This window comes from Thamnophis elegans, chromosome 6 (assembly GCF_009769535.1).
Source record: "Thamnophis elegans isolate rThaEle1 chromosome 6, rThaEle1.pri, whole genome shotgun sequence".
NCBI lineage: Eukaryota > Metazoa > Chordata > Lepidosauria > Squamata > Colubridae > Thamnophis > Thamnophis elegans.
The window spans coordinates 18514760-18535353 of NC_045546.1; the positions used below are offsets into that span (position 1 = coordinate 18514760).

The 20594-nt window shown below is 40.0% G+C and overlaps 1 protein-coding gene across 1 annotated transcript in view; it reads left to right on the plus strand.

Moving 5' to 3' along the window:
• Positions 1 to 20594, plus strand: part of ATM (ATM serine/threonine kinase) — a 71603-nt gene that overhangs the window by 41047 nt on the left and 9962 nt on the right. Inside the window, 19 exon segments of the mRNA XM_032220134.1 lie at positions 105 to 308; positions 418 to 559; positions 1567 to 1743; positions 4082 to 4270; positions 8138 to 8214; positions 8514 to 8663; positions 9599 to 9707; positions 10701 to 10789; positions 10874 to 10976; positions 11391 to 11539; positions 12259 to 12363; positions 12846 to 12965; positions 14250 to 14484; positions 15818 to 16004; positions 16390 to 16502; positions 16598 to 16815; positions 17312 to 17519; positions 19585 to 19675; positions 19678 to 19688. Of these exon segments, the coding sequence (XP_032076025.1) occupies positions 105 to 308; positions 418 to 559; positions 1567 to 1743; positions 4082 to 4270; positions 8138 to 8214; positions 8514 to 8663; positions 9599 to 9707; positions 10701 to 10789; positions 10874 to 10976; positions 11391 to 11539; positions 12259 to 12363; positions 12846 to 12965; positions 14250 to 14484; positions 15818 to 16004; positions 16390 to 16502; positions 16598 to 16815; positions 17312 to 17519; positions 19585 to 19675; positions 19678 to 19688 (2677 nt within the window).

Sequence of the window (20594 nt, forward strand, 5' to 3'; positions counted from 1 at the left end):
AATTTATGATACATGCATATATTGTAAGCACTATGCAGCTTCTTCCCTGCAGAAAGTTGTCCTCCTTGCATATTGACTTCTCTTTGGATTCAAGTATTCAAAAGCCACCTAAATAATGTTAATGTTATATTTACAGAGGCCGTTGGAAGTTGTTTGGGAGAAATTGGTCCTATAAATTTTTCTACCATAGCATTGCAGCCCAGTAAAAATGGACCTAGTTCCAATACATGTGATCTATTTGAAGACAGAGAACTTCAGTGGGTGTTTGTAATATTAACTCTCATAAATAATTCTTTAATAGATCAAAGGTAAGTGTATAGTGAACATTCAACACAATGTGAATGTATTGCTGGTTTGGGGGTGTTTTTATGAGGGTAGTAGTTAAATTGCAAAAAAAAAAGGCTTTTTTACTTTCAGTATTGAAGTTCGGTCAGCTGCTGCTGTTTGTTTGAAAAACATCTTAGCGACCAAAATAGGACATACATTTTCGGAAATGTACAAAACCCAAGCGGATACAATGCTGAAATACTTGCATCCTTTCAGAACATCTAAAAAAAAGGTACTGTAATTTTACGCCATACAAAATTAAATGAAGAATCCTAAATTTTCTTCCTCGGTTAGAGAGAACATAAATTAGGGGGCTAATTTTACCCATTTTCAACACAGGTCTCTAAATATCCAGTTGCAAACTTCTCTATTGGGAAAGCAGGATCTCTGTGCAGCAATTTTTCAATTGGCTCCAATCTTTCCCATATTTTCTAGTTAATTTAGGGTAGGAAGGTAGGAATCAGCTCCTCCTCTGAAACTTGTAAACTGTTTGCTCCATATACAAACTTTAGGACATAGCAGTCATTCTGTCCTCCAGTAAGAATAAGCTATGACTCCTTCAGCAAACCAGATGGCCAGTTATATCCACATCCAGAGTAGGATTTACTGTGTTTTTCTTAAGGCCCAGTGTTTATAAAGTAGATTCTTGACCTCATTATTCTTGCCTTTTTGTTGCTCCTTTTTCAACTGTCTTCCAATCAGTAAAAAGAGAAAGAAAGTTAAGCAGCTGCTATTTGCCTTGTGTTCTTTGTGGCAATCATACAAGTTGGATGTAGATGGAGAGGAGAAATGTATGGGCAATGAATGAAGATTATTTTAGAATTATAGGATTGAAAAGGGGTCCTCAAATCCAACTCCAGAGCAGTATTCCAAATTAAAGCATTCTTGATAGTTTGTTGTACAACTTCTATTTGAGCATATTTCAATTTTGAAATCTGAGGAAAATTTTATGAACACTAGTAAAAAGTATTTTCTGTACAGCTATTTATAAAATGGATATCAAGGTAGAAAGTGGGAATTCAAGATGTAATTATTGATCCTACAGAGCAAATAGAACACCCATAAACCTCAGAAATTACTCAAATCCAAACGCACACAGTAAATAATGTTTTATGCAACTTTTTGTGTTCTCACGGTAGCGTATGTGATATTGGGCAAATGGAAGAGATAATAATTAAAGAGGCATTAACTAATTTAATTTTTTTCTCACATTTATTTCTAAACAATAATGTTATTTAGCTCTTGGAGGTGCCTGGAAAGGTAAGAGAAACTCCTCCAGAAGATCTCGATCGTACAACCTTGTGGATTCCTTGCAGTGAAAGTCATGAAATTTGGATTAAGACCTTGACTTGTGCATTATTGGATAGTGGAATGATAACAAGTGAAATCCTCCTGTTGCTGAAGCCTTTGTGTCAGGTAAATTAGATTGGCAGGACTACATGCTATAGTAAAGGTTTTGTTTGCATTGTTTTTAAGAGTTATCTTGATAGGGTACTATATAAACACTTGAATTAAATAAATTAAAATAGTTCTTTCTATAGTGCTTGTTCAATGACCAGATGTCAACCTTGCAGAGTAAACCAAATAGGAATCACAACCAGATGAGCTACCGTGTTTCCCCGAAAATACGACATGTCCTGCTAATAAGCTCAGATCTGGTTTTTGAGGTGGGTGTAAATATACGCCCTCCCCCGAAAATAAGCCCCAGTGAAAGGATGCCATGGCAAGTACAGGAGGAAGCCCTTCCCTTCCCCAGTCACCTCAGCACTTCTCGGCTCCTTAATCGGATCAGTTGAGCCGATCTGACTGCCATTCAAAAACAGCTGATTTGCAGGTGTGCTCAGGCCATGGCCTCCAGCAAGTGCGGCTGCTTTTGCCATCGATTACAGCCACAAACGCAGCAGTAGGCCAAGTGATGCACCCACGCACCTTGCACCAACCTTCCAAAGGGTACTGTAGCAGCAGTTATCGACAATTTTTTAATCATTATTTCATCCCGACCCACGTGGCCCAGTGAGCCACTGGATCGGGACAAAATAAGGGTAAAAAAAATGTGGATAGCTGCTGCTACAATACCCTTCGGAAGGCTGGCTTGAGTTTCCTGCTGCAGAAGTGGCTGCGTCCGAGACTGCTTTTGGGAGAGGAGGCAAAGGGGAAGCAATCAGCTTCATCTCACCCTTGCTCTCAGCCCCCCTTCGGCTGAGCTCAAGCAGAGAAGTGGCCTGCAGGGTTTCAGGAACAAAGTTGAGGCTGACAGGAGTCAGGGCAGGGGGGAATGTCCAGTGTGGCCCCAGCGCTCTTCTTTCCTTGGAAATGGAATCTTGGGTGGGAAACGGCATTCCCAGGAAGGGTGGGTATGTCGGTATGTGTATAAAAAACACAAAGCGAGGGAGCCAGCAGCCACGGATTAAGGAGCTTTGTGAAACGTTACGCCTACACACAAAGTTTGGCAAGGGAGGGAGAAGAGATACTTAGCAATAGCAATAGCAGTAGACTTATATACCGCTTCATAGGCCTTTCAGGCCTCTCTAAGCGGTTTACAGAGAGTCAGCATATTGCCCCCAACAATCTGGGTCCTCATTTTACCCACCTCGGAAGGATGGAAGGCTGAGTCAACCCTGAGCCGGTGAGATTTGAACCGCTGAACTGCTGATCTAGCAGTAGCCTGCAGTGCTGCATTTAACCACTGCGCCACCTTGGCTCTTCCCTCTCTTGGCACTGTTTTGCTTGAAAATATTTGAGAATCAGCCAGAGAGAAGGAAGTATGAGCCCTGCGAGGAGAACTGCCGACACTGCTGCCTGCAGAGACACAGGCAGAGCGAAGTTCATTGAAGACCTCTCCAGCCAGCCCACAAGACTATCTGAAAGTGGAGGGGGGAGATTTCCTTCTCTTCCCCACCGTCTCTTTAGCGAGAGGGGTGGCAGGTGGGGTGGGGGAGAAGTAGAGGCGTGGAGCGAGACGTGGCTTCTCTTGTTGTCTCTTCTCCCCCCACCCCACCCCCCACCAGGCATGGCAGGCTTCCTCTGCAGTTTCCAAGCCGGAGCAGAGAGGAGGCAAAACGCTCACCCCTGGGGATAAATCAGATGTTTCACTGGAGAGACTGCTCCACGCCAATCCAGGCTTCTTAAATCTTTCACTCCTCAGATTGTCCCCCTCACAAAGAAAGCCCAACCCAACACAGGGTGGTGACAGGACACGTTAGAGCAGTGCTGGCCAGCCGCTTGGCTGGCACAAAGAACAGGGAAGGGAGGCGATGGAGGTGACAGGACATGCAGTCCCATGCTTGCTGCCTCCTGCATCCCCAAAATAAGGACCCCCCCCCCTGATAATAAGACCAAGGTCATATTTCATGGGTCAAAATAAAATAAGACCCTGTCTTATTTTGGGGGGAACACGGTAATACTAATTATTAAAGCTACATTGACCAAACCTTGCAAGTCTGAAAATATAATCCCTGCCCCCCCCCCCACACTCTCTTACAGTCCAAGGAATTAGGGAGGATGTCTTCTGTACCTCTTGCCCTGCCCTCTATTTTGGTGTGGGTTATGCTGTCTTATGTGACCATTCGCTTGGCTGTGTCTCTCTGACCAGTCTCCCAAGTTCTTTCCCACATACCATTATACCAATGTTTCATTTTATTTTAATAAGGAAATATGCATTTCTTAGATACTGTGATTGTCAAAATGAAAATGACCAAGAGCCAATATGAGGACATAATTTGATGTTCAAAACCTTATTTTGCATTTCTTGTAGGTTCATGCTGATTTCTGTCAAACTGTCCTTCCTTATTTAATTCATGACATCTTACTACATGACTCAAATGAATCTGGACACAATCTTCTGTCTGCACAACTTCAAATGTTTTTCATGACCTGTTGCAAACACTCGTCATCCAGTAGATCATCTACACCTGCAAATTCAGATTCAGGTATGAGAACTGAGGCTTATCTTATGCTAGAATCTGAGATAAACTGTGAAATGTTTTGTTTCTGTGGTGCAGTAGTGGCTATGCCAGCCAAGAAATAGCTCCTGCCAACCTAGCAGTTCAAAAGCATGCACATGCAAGTAGATAAATAAGTACCACTTCAGTGGGAAAGTAACAATATTCTGTGCCGCCTTGGCATATAATCATGCCGGTCACATGACCATAGAAGTGTCTTTGGACAACACTGGCTCCCTTGGCTAGGAAACAGATGAGCACCACCCCCTAGAGTCAGACATGATTGGGCAGGGGAAACCTTTATCTCTAAACAACATAAAAGTGGCAGCACACACAACTCTGGCAGGAGATTATACTAGAAGGTAGGAATTGTTAACATATTCATATATCGTTAACGATCTAATTATTGGTAGTTGTAATACCTATCCTCTTATTAATACTTGAACTTTAGACTGAGTCTTTAAAACTTACCGTATATACTCGAGTATAAGCCGACCCGAATATAAGCCGAGGCACCTAATTTTACCCCAAAAAGCTGGAAAAGTTATTGACTCGAGTATAAGCCTAGGGTGGGAAATGCAGCAGCTACGGTAAATTTCAAAAATAAAAAATCAGTGTTATTTGAAACTCAAAGTTATGTTTATTCAAGGGACCTGCTTAATTAAAGTGTTCTATAATATCAGTATGACTTATAATACTGCAAGTCTGCAATATTAAAATACTTGTATAGGGGATCCCCGGGATCCCCCGAAGAGATCAAATCACAACCAGTATGCCACCTTCTTGGTATATTGTTTTTATTTTCACTGAGTTTTTAAAAATGAGCATTATTTCATCCTTTTTTTCTTTATGTTTGATTGGTATCTGCAATTTGTGTTAATTCTGTTCATACATATAATATAAATGAAAAACCCAGCTCTCTTAAAAAATATTTTAAGTTCTTTCTGGTGCTCCCTTTTAGAATTGGCCAACTAATATTTCTGTTCACCCAACTAATGTCAGGCAGAGTTAACTGAAAAAGTAATTTTCATGAAAGGACATTTTCCTAGGATTTTAATTGTTCTTACTGTCAGATTGCTCGTTATTTCCAGCTTGAGTCTCCTTCTGACAAGTTTCCATTGCTTCTTGTCCTGTCCTCAGGTGCTATTGGTGCCGCCGCCTCCTCCTCCTCCAACAGCACCAGCACATTTGCTGCCCAGCGCTGCGGCTGAGGTGAAGCCGCCAAAGCTCCCGCTGGCGCCCCCGCAGCGTTGGGCGGATATCCGGCAGTGCTGTTGGAGGAGGAGGAGGCGAACCAGCCTGCCATCGCCGGCCACCGCTAGCCCCGCCGCTCTTCCCACCCCCTTCCAAGCCCCACAGTCCAGCGGATGGAGCAGCGAAGCCCCGGGGGTCTGTAGAGATTGTCAGTCATCCAGGTCACGGTTGTCCTAAAGGTGCTTTTTCAGGCAACAACTGGGCTTTCTTGGGTTTTTTTGGGAAGACATTTCATCCAAGAAGCTTCTTCAGCTCTGCCACTATCCTACTTCCCCACTATCCTGTCAGAGCTGAATGGTGAGAAACGAAACGTCTCCAAAGAAAAAAACAATAAAGTCCAGTTGCCTCCTGAAAAAGCACCCTTGGGTTGATCAGTGATATTGAGAGACACGCTGCATTTACCTTTAATTTTCTTTCTTCTAGCCTTCTGAAGCGGGCAAACAACTCAAGAGAAACTTTTGCAAATTCATACAAGTCCGAATTTACATCATAAAGCATTGTTCTTCCACGTCGATGAAGTTTAACTCTGGCAATTGCCTTATAATATATTACTTTCTCCGGTCTTATTGTTTTGCAGGGGGGGACGGGGGACGAGTGTTTAACAACGCCACCCGATAATCATTTTTTATTGTGCCCCACCCCTCCCCTACAAAGCGAGTCTGCGCGGCCGGTGGAGACAGCCGACCTCCTTCCTAATCAGGAAAAGTCAGGCGCGTCGAAACTTCGGTAGCTCTCCGCGCTTCCTGCCATGCTCCGAGCCGCGGCTCCTCTCTTCGCGGCCTCCGACGCACCGAGAGCGGGAGCCCTCCAGCCGCCCAGGCCCAGCCCCTGAGGCGGTCGCCCGCTGCGATAGCGAACAAGTGCAACCTCTTCCTTCGGCCGGACTGGGCTGAAGCCGCCGCCGTCGCGCGCTGCTGCTCTTCCTGCCTCCGCGCTTGCAGCGGTAACGGGCGGCGGGGTTGGTGGAAAAGGCGGAGGCGGCGGCGGAGGCGAAGGGAGGGAGGCGGGGAGAAAAGAATGGCAGCAGCCGAGGAACCCGGAGCGGCACCAGCAACAGGGAGCAGCAAGGCCGGCGAAGGGGAGCCGGCGTCGTCTTTCCAGAGCCGCCTGTGGAGGAGCCTGCAGCTGGGGGGCAAAGGCAAAGGCAGCAGCAAAGCGGGAGCCGAACGCCGCAGTGCGGACACCTCGTCGTCGCTTCCGCGGAGTCGCGCCGCAGCAGCCGGCCAAGGCGGACTTGTTAGCAGGGGCGTCGTCGTCGGTTCCAGGTGGGGCGGCTTGAGGCGTCGAAAACACGTGCTGGACCGCGTCTTCTCGTCCTCTCAGCCCAACTTGTGCTGCTCCTCGGCAGAGCCCCTGGAGGGCGTGAGCGCCGAGGCCGGCTCTGCTCTGCGCCGCCTACGCGAGCATCTCCTTCACCACTCTCAGGGCAAAGGGGGACAGCAGCAACAGCAGCACGGCCGGGGGCTGACGACCCGCCCGCCTCTCCTTCCTCGACCTCTTCGGCGGCTGCCCCCGAAAAGGAACGGGTAGTAGGCGGAGATGGAGCCCTCAAAGCCGAGGCGCAGGAGAAGCCTCCGCAGCCGCCCCGACTCGGAGCTCACCTGTCCCATCAGAAGAGCTCTTCTCTGCCCGGCAACTGGAATCCCCTCTCCAAGGGATCCCGTGCAGAAAATGCGGGGAGCAGCAGCGAAGCCCCGGGGCTTCGCTGCTCCATCCGCTGGACTGTGGGGCTTGGAAGGGGTCGGGAAGAGCGGCGGGGCTAGCGGTGGCCGGCGATGGCAGGCTGGTTCGCCTCCTCCTCCTCCAACAGGCAACAGCACTGCCGGATCCAGTTGTAGACTCGAGTATAAGCCGAGGCGGCTTTTTTCAGCCCAAAAAGTGGGCTGAAAAACTCGGCTTATACTCGAGTATATACGGTACTCCAAATTGAGCTGCCCTTGAAGACTATCTGGAAACTACAATGTTTCCAGTATTCAGCATTTCTAGGTTCACCCACATTATACTCTTATTTTGTGAACTATGGACCAGGTTGTTTAGGTGACTGCGTCTCCCCAAAGACATCTGCCTGTCCCCCAAGATTGGATACGATAGTCATGTTCCAGGTGCCTTTCCTTAAATTGTGCTATCTTAAGAGGCCTATGAAGCATTCAACAGAACCCTCTCCCATGCCCTGTGGAACAGCCTTCCCTTGAGTTCTTGCAGGCCACTATCAATTAATGTTCTAAAAAACACTTAAGATCTGTTTTTACCCACAAGCACTGGCAGAGGCATGGGGAAGAGTGTGTTGTGAAGGGCTTCAGAAAGTTTAATGGTAGTGGCAGGTATTTTGGGGCTGAGGGGTGTTTGTGTGTTACTGCTTTTGTCTTATTGATTAGATCTCTCCATCCAGAGAGTTAGATTTAAGATGGGCAGCCATATCTCTTTTTAAAATAAATACATTTAATAAAACGAATAAAAGAAATTCAAAACCACTTTGAAATTTAAAAGTGGCATTCCTTGGGATTTCTTTTTCAGATTCTGTATATTGTAATGTAGGAGTTATTTTAAACTTATGTAAATCTATCTTTCATTAATGAGTTGAATTACTGTGAAGATGTTGTTTAATATAGATTCAGAAACTCTAGTTCATTTGGATAAAATCTCGAAGAACAATGCTTGCTGTGGTTGACTACTTAAGACATCAAAAAAGTAGGTTGAGTTCTTTTGTTGTCTTTATTTTAATCTATTATTCTTTTATTCAGAAAAATAAGACAGATTTTTTTTAAAAAAATAGGAAGTATACAGTAATTGTTAAAGTTGAAAATTATTCTATCTGAATTTTTTCTATAGATTACATTAATCAATTTCTTGTTTATTATGGCATTATTTTAATTTAAAGCAATATGTATGGCAAATCATGACAAGACTAATGTAACTCATATATGTGCCTGCTTCATTTGGGAAGAGTGTGGTAAAATGAGACAATTGGGTTTGTTAATTGTTTTTATCCAGGAATCCTTCCAGTACCATCTTTGATGACAGCTTCTGGCTGGAGTTAAGCTATCTGCAGGTTGCCATGGTAGCCCAGTCTTGTTCTGCTCACTTCACAGCTTTGCTCTATGCAGAAATCTATGCAGACAAGATAGGCAGACAACAGGAAAGGTAGTGTTAATTGCAGTCCGTTCACGTTTATGATAAATCTGTGATACAACTTACACAAAAGTGTGTGGCTTACAGACCTCTCTCACCTTGAAAAGAGTTAACTACCCTGCTTTTTTCTAGTTAAACTGATGTGCAATGCTTCAGATTTGAAGAGAGAAAACGTCTTTGGAGCACTTATTGGTAGTTCTTTAACCAAATGGATCTTTTCCTGTATCACACTGAAGCTGAGTAGGGCAATCACGTGATCCTGAGAAAAGACAGAGTTGCTTGAAGAAATTGAATAGGTGCTTTGTGGGTGTCATGCATATTCTAAAGCTGCTCTGCTTCTTTCTTTGAATCCAAAGAATTGCACAGCCCACAGTAATTTCTTGTGCTATTGGTTTGAATCATTGATAGTTTCAGCCTATGGAAAATATTGTCAAGAAGCAAGAATGTCAAATATTACAATTTGGTTTTTCCATTAAATATGATCAGGAAAACCACGAATCTCATCAGAACCAAGATTCCTCAGCTGTTCCTCTCATAATATTAGAATCATTATTAGTTAAAATGAGCTTTTGCCAAGAAAACAATTATTTTAGTTCATAGATGTCACAATTTTTTCATTTCACTGAGATTTCACAATTAAAAGAGAAGTATAGTATTGCTTTATTTGTTGAAATTCTAACAAGTGTAAATACATTAAATACAGCAGTTCATTTCAAGCTTTTTGGGTGATTAATTTATTTTATAAATTTAATAAATAAATAAATAAATCAACAAGTGTAAAATACATTAAATACAGCAGTCCATTTCAAGCTTTTGGGTGACTGTGCAGACCTCATCTAATACATCAAGCAAATGGGCATGATTATTGGTTGTGATTTTTATTTTCTGAATGCCCAAACATGGTATCAATTCCACTTGGACATCAGTTTTGAATTCTTTTTCTACAGGTCTGTTTCCAAAGCAGCTAAGAAACTAACATTTGAAGAAGGAAGTCAGGATTCAACACTTACTTGTTTAAGTGAGAAGAGTAAAGAAGAAACAGGAATAAGTTTGCAGGTATAGAATTTATTATAATGTACTTAAAAGTAGTTAGAAAGGTTATGTTTCAATGTGATTTAATAAAAGTAATGCATATAATTAGCAGTACTACATTGTGATGGCACTTAGAAACAAATAATTTTTGTCATCTTTTAATGGTGGATGATCACTTCCATGAATTAGCAACCTTCCCCAGATATATAATAGTTAATTCCAATTTCAAGCTATTACTATCACCTGTATTCCAAAACCTAATTCAATTTTCAACAAACATGATGTTAGAATTTGGTAAGATTATTTTATTTAAGGTATCATTTGTAGGTTTCTCTAATATGTATCTCAAAGAGATGTTTTATACATGCAGATAAATATTACACAGTAATATTACACAGTGTTTCTCTGAACAGCAAGCTCCATGCAATAGCACAAACTTTTCAGACTCTTATCTGTTTAACAAGTCATTCACTTGTCCATGTGCTAATAGTTTATAAAATGGTCAATGTCAGTATTAATTGTACCTTCTATGTTTAGTTGACTGCCACAATGTTTTTAAATTCATGTCTTAAAGTACAGGTAGTCCTTGACTTACAACAGCTTGTTTAGTGACCCCAAAGTTCGAAGTTACAATGGCACTGAAAAATGTGACTTATGACCATTTTTCACAGTTTCAACCTTTGAAGCATCCCCATGATCATGTGATCAAAATTCAGATGCTTGGCAACTGGTTCATGTTTATGACCATTACTGTCCCAACGTCATGTGTCCCAACGTCATGTGATCATCTTTTGTGACTTTCTGACAAGCAAAGCCAATGGGAAAGCCAGATTCACTTAACAACCGGGTTACTAACTTAGCAACTGCAATAGTGCACTTAACAACTGTCACAAGAAAGGTCGTAAAATGGGGCAAAATTCACTTAACAGATGTCTCACTTAGCAACAAAATTTTGGGCTCAATTGTAGTTGTAAGTCAAGGGCTACCTGTATTCAAGACTTACTTTCCTCCCCTTAGGACCTTCTTATGGATATATACAGAAGCATAGGAGAGCCTGATAGTCTCTATGGCTGTGGTGGAGGAAAAATGCTGCAGCCATTGGCCAGGTATTAATTATATTAGAAAATTAACTTTATTGTGAAAAAAAAAAGAACTTAAATGAATGTTGTTGTGTCATGTTATTTTAACAGGATAAGAACCTATGAACATGAAGGGATGTGGGGGAAAGCTCTGGTAACCTATGACCTTCAAACCAGCCTTCCACCTTCAATTCGACAGGCTGGATTGGTAGAGGTAATAAAAATGCAAAGTTGTTGTTAAATACTGCTACGGTGTGTACTTTTGTGTGTTGTATAAAATGTGTTGCATTTTGGTTTAGCCTTTTATGCTGCTTAGACTCATTTCTGTAAGATGGATTCCTGTATTGAATTATTTAAATGAATAAACGTACACACACAAAAAGCAAGTTAGTACTTTATTAATAATGCAATTCCATTAACTTAAAATAGTTGTTGTAAATTCTATGACCTGTTTCATTGAAAAGAAATCAATTAAGCAATAATTAAGTGTAATCTTAATATAGATTAATGGTAAAAATAAGATACTTGCAAGCAGTAAATATATGTTGTTTCTAATCTAGATTGGAAGTGTTTTCATAAATTAGAGTTGATGTATACTATATTAACATTACGTTTCATTGATTAATAGGCTTTGCAGAATTATGGGCTATGTAATACACTCTCCATCTACTTAAAAGGATTGGAACAGCAGAATGAAGAAAGTTCCATAGAATTACAGGAGATTCGTTACCAGGCAGCTTGGAGAAATATGCAGTGGGATCAGATCTCCTCAGTCAAGTAATGCAAGTTATCCTGAATTTGTTTTATTTATTTATTTATATATATATATATATATATATATATATATATATATATATATATATATATATATATATATATATATATATAATTTTTATTTATTTATTTATATATTTACATACACACACACATACATATATCATATGTATCATAGATAGAGAGATAGAGATAGAGATAGATATATAGATATGTATATACATATCTCTACGTACGTATGTACGTACGTATATAGATAGAGATATAGATATATGAGAAACAGAAAGTTAATGGTTTTTAGACCATGATTCTCAACGATCAACAATTGTTTATTTTCAAGGGATTATGGAAATAATTTCTTAATTTGTAGGAAATTTGTTAATTTCTTAAGACACGGCTGTAGTTCTGAACTATCATGGCTATAACAGATACAGTAGTAACACTCATACTGGCATTGGACAATTAACTGTTTCATTCACTTTATGTTTGTTTGCAGTAAAGATTCTTACCTAATCAAAGTGTATCTGGGAAATGTCTGTGGAGGTCTGATCTAAGAACGATATTTGGCTGTGTAAATTCTGTCTGTGGTCTATGATTGAAAGCGTAGTTCTGATATGGGAAGCTTTGCAGATCATGTTAACCACTATTGGAGTTTTTAGGCTTTATGAAAATGCTTATTGTAAAATTTAAGTCAATAACTATACTGGTGATTTTACTTTAAGAGATGAAATAGAGCAACGAGGCTATCATGAATCACTGTATGATGCTCTACAATGTCTACGGGACAGAGATTTCTCTACCTTTTATGGAAGATTGAAGTGTGCCAGGTAAAAAGCCAGCTTTAAATCATGTTTATGTTGTTAAAGTATTTTGTGAATGTCACATTTGCTAATGTGTTGCAGTTTTAATTAGCTGATAGATGTGCATCATCATGTTCTTTTGGGATGTTCTTTCAGAAAACTTCTGCAGCATTTTTAAAAAGTTAAACATTTTGCTTACAGATGAAATCATACAACAATGGAAATCTTGACATACAATACATTTGGAAAATCAGCAGTAAGACATAAATCCTTATGGAGATGTAATCTGTCACTTTAAAAGAAGGTTTTCCACTCTAGACAAAAGTATTAGTCATTTTTTTGTATGTAACATCAACATCAGCTTTGCATGTGTTTTATTGAATAAGATGCAGTTTGATATCTGTTATTTTTAAAGTTGTTTTACGGTTAAATGAAATAATTTCTGCTTAATGGCTTTTGAGTTGGTTTGCCTATAAACAGTGGATTATAATTATTTCTTTTATTTGTAGAATCAAAGAAGTAGAAGAGCTACTGAAAGGCAGCCTTGAGTCTGTATATTCATTACTGCCTACACTCTGTAGGCTGCAGACAATTGGAGAGCTGGAATATGTAGGACAACTTTTCTCTGGGTATTTACTATTTCTTTATACATTATATTAGTCCTGTGGATAGTTTTGATGCTTTTCCTGTGTAAAATCAAAAGCTCTTATATTCTGATGCTTGTAAGCTTAAGTAAAAATTTAAAAATATAATGCATATTATACTTTTAAAAGTAATTTAATGAGTTCATTAAGTAGCATTTTTTGCCATTGGCTGGTCTCAAAGACAGTCATGCTTAACGTGAAATATTTAGCACAATAATATACTAGATGTCTATTGATTTCAGAGAGTGCTATAAGCATAATTAAACCTGGATCCAGCCAATAAGGATAAATACAGTCTTTCTAACTTTTTCTAAACCTGACACTTTATTAGAGTAACTTAGATGAGAGATAGGCAGTGTAGAAGTGAGATAAACAAAAACTACTTTTAAAAAAATGTGTACTATCTGTTGCAAATTAGTAAAGCTTTGGAGGCTTATTCTTCATTGATTTACCTTCAAACGCCTAAGTGATTTCGCTCAAATCTTAAGACATTAAGAACTAAAACACTTACTTCTTTATTCCAGCTTTGATTTGGTACTTATATACACTTCAAAACAAAAGTGTGCCTAAATCAGATTTCTGAGCAAACATGAATTTGAATGTGAAAGGTATAATTAGTTTCCTGCATTTTACTTATATATTAGATTTATAAATAAATAAAGTCCCCACATGTAAACATATGGAGGGTCTTATATACAGTATTATTGTTAGGTATGACTGGCTAAATGTAACATTACAATTTTAAAATGCTATATTTTATTTGGATATGTTATTGCAACATAGCAACACTTTCCAAGCATCCCCAGGCTATCATTTCTTTCATTGGAATAAAAGCAGCACTGCAAGCACCAATCCTTTTAGGAATATGTGCAATATTACGATATGTGTAGGAAAGGAGTGGTGTTTGCACCCTCTCTCACTGACACTGCTTCTTCAAACAAACTCCTGTAAAAGAATAATTCTCTCAGTCCAGGTAGTTTTTCATCTGCTTACTAAAATTTAATATAGAGCAGGAGTGTCAAACGTGCGTTGTCAAGTTTTCATCACATGATATATCGTTGACTTCCCCCCTTCACTAAAATGGGTGGGCGTGGCCAGCACAGGAGGCATCCGGCCCACAGGCTGCAAGTTTGACATCCATGATATAGAGATTTTAATTTCTCACTTGCCATTTACAGCTTGCTCCTAGGTTTCAGACTAAGGACTAATTATAACTAACACTTGATTAATGTTTAGTCAAAGTTTCTTAGCTTTATTCTTGTGCTTCAGGTCGGAAACTAATAACCAGTTGCATAATTTGCATCTGAAGTGGGCAGAAGCAGTCCAACTTCTTCAGGATAGTGACTTTGCTTTCCAAGAGCCTATTATGGCTTTGCGTACAGTAATTTTCAAGCTTCTTCTGGAGAAAGAAAATGAGAATGACCAAAGGGATTGCATTAAAAACATTCTCACTGAACATCTTGTGGAACTATCCAAATTGGCTCGAATGGCAAATAATTCACAGGTAAGAATCAACTGAAAATCTGCCTTAACTATTCCCTAAAATATAGGCCTATGCTTTTTATTAACATGCAATATTGAGTGGATAAAGGATTTTATATTTAGTCAAGGATTCTTCATAGAAACTTAGCTTGTCATCTGGAAAGTTAATAGCCCGGGTTCAAGATCTGAGTGCTGTGTGTCAGGGTGAGCTCCTATTACTTGCCAGACCGCCTTCTGCCAATTACCTCCCTGCGACCAATTAGATCACACAGATTGGGCCTCCTCCGTATTCCATCGGCCAGCCAGTGTCGGCTGGCAACCACAAGGAGGAGGGCCTACTCAGTAGTAGCCCCGACCCTTTGGAACGAACTCCCCGTGGAGATTCGTACCCTCACCACCGTCCAGGCCTTCCGCACAGCCTTGAAGAACTGGCTAGCCCGTCAGGCCTGGGGACAGAGATAGTTGCCCCTCCCGAATGATGAATGCATGTGCCTATTGTTTTTTATTACATGTGTCTATGTTATTGTTTGCATTTCCCCCTCCCTGATTTTATGTGAGCCGCCTGAGTCCCCTCAGGGAAAAGGGCGGCCTACAAATGTCAATAAATCAAAATCAATCAAATCATAGCTTCTGCCTACCTAGCAGTTTGAAAGCATGCAAATGCAAATAGATAAATAGTACCACTTCGATGCTGACCACATGACCATGGAAATGTCTTTGGGCAACTCTGGCTCCCTCAGCTAAGAATGTAGATGAGCAGCATCCCCTAGAGTCAGAATAACTGGACAGGGGAAACCTTTACTCTTACAGTCACTAGCACACTTTCAGGATTTTTCATTCCACAAAACTTAATCATGAATGTATCTTTATGCTAAAAAAGAAGCATTGTATAGAAATACATTGTTGAAGTAAACATCAAGATTCTATTTTGATGTTTGTTCATTAGTAATACCCCATGAATATCCTTTCATCACGAAGTAGACAGTTGCAATGTCCCAGGATCATGAATTCCATCTTCTGTAACCTCCTGTTACACAAAACCAGATTCACTTAACAACCATATTAGTACCTTAACAACTGTAGTGATTCACTTAACAACCGTGACAAGAAAGGTCATATAATGGGACAAAGATTTACTTAACCATTGCTAGTTTAGAATTTTGGGATTAAATGTTGTTATAAATCGAGGACATAATTTAAAGAGTGGTAGTAAATCGTGCATGGTGTATTGTGAGCTATGTTTTCTGAAATAGAATATTATAACTGGCTTTGTCTATCTCGATTCCAGAAAGATTAAGGAAAGTATTACACCACCCAAATGAAAGTAAAGTAAAGAGTTTTTGTGTTCGTTTCAGCTTCCAGACAGAGCAATATATGAAGTTAAACAGTACAGTCTAACCAGACATGGAGTATCAGAATGGAAATTGGAAGAAGCTCAGGTGTTCTGGGCTAAAAAGGAAGAAAGCTTAGCACTGAGTATTCTAAAGACATGATCAAGAAATTGATGAACATTGGATTGAGGTAGTATCATTTATTTCACTGGTGGGTTGGTAGTATAACATTTTTAAAATGCATGCCTTGTTTTGTTTTGAGAACTATGTGGTTCAGAGGTGGTATTCAGCAGATTCTGACCAGTTCTGGAGAACCAGTAGCGGAAATTTTGAATAGTTCGGAGAACTGGTAAATACTACCTCTGACTGGCCCCGCCCCCATCTAGTCTGATCAAGAAAGAATGGGGATTTTGCAGTAACCTTCCCCTGCCATGCCCCCCAAGCCACACCCATAGAACCGGTAGTAAAAAAATTTGAATCCCATCACTGATGTGGTTTCTATTAAATAAGAAGAGCAAAGTATATGAAGAAACATATCAAGTAAAAAATATCATAGTAAAATACCTGATCTGCATTATTCTTATTCTAAGGTTGAGAAGACCCCACATCTGAATTAATTTACACAGAATGCTTGAGGTTATGTGGAAGTTGGTTAGCAGAGACCTTTTTAGAAAATCCTACCATCATTATGCAGAACTACTTGGAAAAGGTAATGTATTGCAGTGAATCCTATAACCTGTACAAAGGATTTGAAAATTAATTTGGTTTACATTGTTCTATTATTTGTTCCTCACATTGCTCCAGGCAGTTAAAATTGCTGGGAATCACAACGATGACAGCAGCGATGAGCTGAAGAGAGGAAAGATGAAGGCTTTTCTCTCTTTGGCTCGCTTTTCGGATACTGAGTATCAAAGAATTGAGGATCGTATGAAATCATCAGAGTTTGAAAATAAGCAAGCTTTGTTGAAGAAAGCCAAGAATGAAGTTGTCCTTTTAAGGGAGCATAAAGTTCAGACTAATCGGTAAGGCTCTTAGCTGAAGCTGGCCATGTTAGTAAATTGATTGAAGCTTTTAATAAGTGATCATGGACACCATCGTATTTTTCAAACATTAAGATGGCATCCCTGCCCAACTTTTAAATAATATGTAATAAAATTGCCACCTGGTATGATAACTAAATCTATTTCTCAAGGTATCTTGAGATTTTAGCCATTTAAAATTTTTAAGCACAACTTATTTGTTCCTATTTTTAGGATGTTTTACATGATATTGTTCGTTCCTTTAAATAGCTGCAGGTATGCAAACCAACGCTACTGTAATAAAAAGAAAATTAAGATGGCCCTGGTCTTTTTAACTTGGAACTCTTTAATTTCATTGTATTATCCTGATATTCTTGGAACAAGTGGTTTAAGAATGAGCTTCTTGCAGGAAAATTGTATAATTATCTTTGCATAATCATAATATTTAATCAGAGGAGTTTTTGGATGGAGCTTTTATTTCTCATTTTGTACCACTTAGATATACTGTGAAAGTTCAGAGGGAGCTGGAACTAGATGAATGTGCAATTCGCGCCCTGGAAGAAGATCGCAAGCGTTTCTTACGCAAAGCAGTTGAGAACTACATTATGTGTTTATTGAGTGGAGAAGAGCATGACATGTGGATCTTCCGTCTCTGTTCTCTCTGGCTTGAGAATGCTGGACTTTCTGAAGTCAATGCAATGATTCAGGTTGGTCTTGCTGAAGTCTGCTTCATGTTAGGGTTGCTTCAGATTGAGAGCCAGTTTGGTACAGTGACTAGGAAGCAGGAGACTGAGTGCTTGGCCTGCCTTAAGCACAAAGCCAGTTGATTGACCTTGGGCCAGACCCTCACTCTCATCCTAGGAAGAAAGCAATGGCAACTACTTCCAAAAAGAATTATTTTTCGGAGTATAAGACACACCTTTTTCCCTCAGAAAAGGGGGTGTAAATCTGGATGCATCTTATACACTGAATAAAACAGTTTTGGCCTACTGAAACTCCACCCCTTTGCAAAATTGGACGTGCAGAGGGTTTGGGAGGCCTGCAAAGTGCTCCTGAGGGCTGGGGAGGGCAAAAAAGAGCACAAAATGGGCTGTTTTTGCCCTCCCGCCAGCCTCCAGGAGCACTCTACAAGCCTTTCAACCCTTTTGCATGCCGTTCCCCCACCCTGAAAAATGGCCTGTTTTTTGCTCGTTTTTAGCGCCTCCAGGCCCCAGGAGCCTCCCAAAGCTCTGTATGTCCCCCCTATGCAAATTTTTTTAAATTTACCTCTTCAAAATCATGGTGCGTCTTATACTCCGGTGCGTCTTATAATCTGAAAAATATGGTGCTTAAGTGAGATGGATGGTGCAGATAAGATAGATGATAGACAGACAGAGAGACACATTGCTCAAAAACCTGTTAAGACTTATCCAGGCAGTTGGCAGGAATCAGTGTTGACTCAAAGGTGCGCAGGCACACAAACACACATTTGAGGATGCTGCCTTTATATTGTGAATCTTTAATTTGGATGCTAAGCCTTATCATGTAAATCCAGTTTTCGTAAAAAATAAAACAAACAACAAAAAACCTGGGCATGTTGTCAGCTTTATTTGGATTTTACATGTTTTGTGCATCTTATGCTACATCTACAGTTTATCAAAAATCAGAACAAGATTTTCATTGTATTATTTCATTATTGTTGTTGGTGTTTACTAGATTAATATAGTTGATTAGTTTGAAAGATACTATCTTGTTTTTCTCCCCACATAGAGAAATGATTAGAACTAAAGCATTGCATTTGGCACACTCCTCGTTTCTTCTCTCTCACTCTCATTATGCCTGCCTCACTTCATTAGCCTTTGTTCTTGGGATATGTGATATGGTTATCTGAATTAATTAGCATCAGCTTGCCATCTTAATAGCATTTTCAATTGTTACTTTTTCAGGCTAGTATAAGAAAGTATCCACCTTGCATAAACACCTAATTGTGTTCCACATTGATTCATATATACGAAGCATACCTTAATCTTTTGTAGCTTTATTTGGTGCGTCTTTGTTTATTTTTCAGTCTGGTCTATAATCTGGTAATCTATGGTTGCCTCTATAGCAAGGGGAAGAAAACATCCAAAGGGGTTTAGATATAAAAGAGATCTGCTAGTCTAGTTAGCAACCAGTATTATGTTTGCATGGCTTTCTTGGGAAGACAAGTAGTCCTTGCTTAATGACCTTAATTACCAATTCCATTGCTCAATGAAGCAGTTGTTAAGCAAAACAGATCATGACTGCACCAACTTATGACAGCGGTTCCAGCAGTCCTGGTTGTGATTGTTAAGTGAGTACAGGAGTATTGACTTTGCTTCTCAAAAGAAAAGGTTGAAAGTAGTGATCACAGGACCACAGGATGCTGTAACCATCATAAATGCATGAGGATTGCCATGCACCTGAATTGCAGTCATATGAGCACAGGACACTGCAATAGTTATAAAGTGAACACAAGTCACAAATAATTGTTTTCAGTGCTGTCGTAACTTTGAACAATCACTAAAGGAATGGTTGTTAAGGGTTATTAGATCCCAAGATCAGATTAGTATAATCATTTTCTTTTACTGAAAAGATGATATTTCCACATTTAAGTGATGAGACATATTAATAGTAATGGATTATAGCCATTCGGTCTGGCATTCATAAACTTATATAAGCATCTTACTCTGTAAAGAAGTCTGTCAGTGTTTAAATATTAAATGCACTTTCCCATTTTGTCTCTATTTTACATGCTCTTCTGCTGCACAACAGAAGGAGGCCCAGAAAATCCCATCCTACAAATTCTTGCCACTGATGTACCAGCTGGCTGCTCGAATGGGAACCAGGATGAATAAATTTCATGAGATTTGAATAATGTAATTGATCTTCAATTGTCATGTTTCTTCCTCGTATTATAGAGTTTTTGTTTGAATTTTAAATAGGTACGGTAGGAGAGCGGCACAATTTTTTTTTCTTAGAAAGTATGTGGACAGTTGAGCTAGTAGAATCCTTTCTAGCTTGCTTTAGATATTTTGAAAATGCTAAAGGATTTAGCAGGGCCTGCCTTAAGGGTCAAACAACTTGTCCATAAATACTCACTGTGACATATGTTATATTAGTTAAATGTTTTTGATGGGGTGTTCCCCAAAAAAATAAGTAGTCCACAGTTCAAAGTTACAGTGGCACTAGCGAAATGGACTGTCCTTGAGATAGTAGGTCCTTGAGTTCTGTCATTGTGTCCATGTGATGATATATCCCAAAGATCTTGTACTGCCAATCATCCCTCCTGCTCTCTGTAGTACACACTTGTTTGGAGCACTCCCCTCCCCTTGTGGCCTCTGCTGGCTCATCTGTAGCCTCCAGTGCTGCCTTGCGCCCCCACTCCGATACTTCCTTGACCCCAAAAAACTATATATGGTACCCAGACCCACTTTGGCAACTGTACTTCCTGCATTCTTTGCCTAGGATTCCCAGCTCTTCCTGCTTAATGACCCATGCATCCTGCATTTACACAGCACCCGGGACTCCTGACATTGCCTTTGCTAAGACATGTGGTCATGTCATGTCATAATTTATGACTGCATCACTTGGCAGTGGCAATCCCGATCCCCATTGTTGTTGTCTCCTGCAGACCACTTGTAAGTGGGATAAAAACTAACTTTCATTTATGTAAATATAGTGAAACTGAAAGTAAATTAATTAACCTACAGCTAATATAAATCTTTAGGGAAGAGCCATACGTAAGGCTTTCTGGGTCCATGTGTACTTCTGAGTTAAAGCAT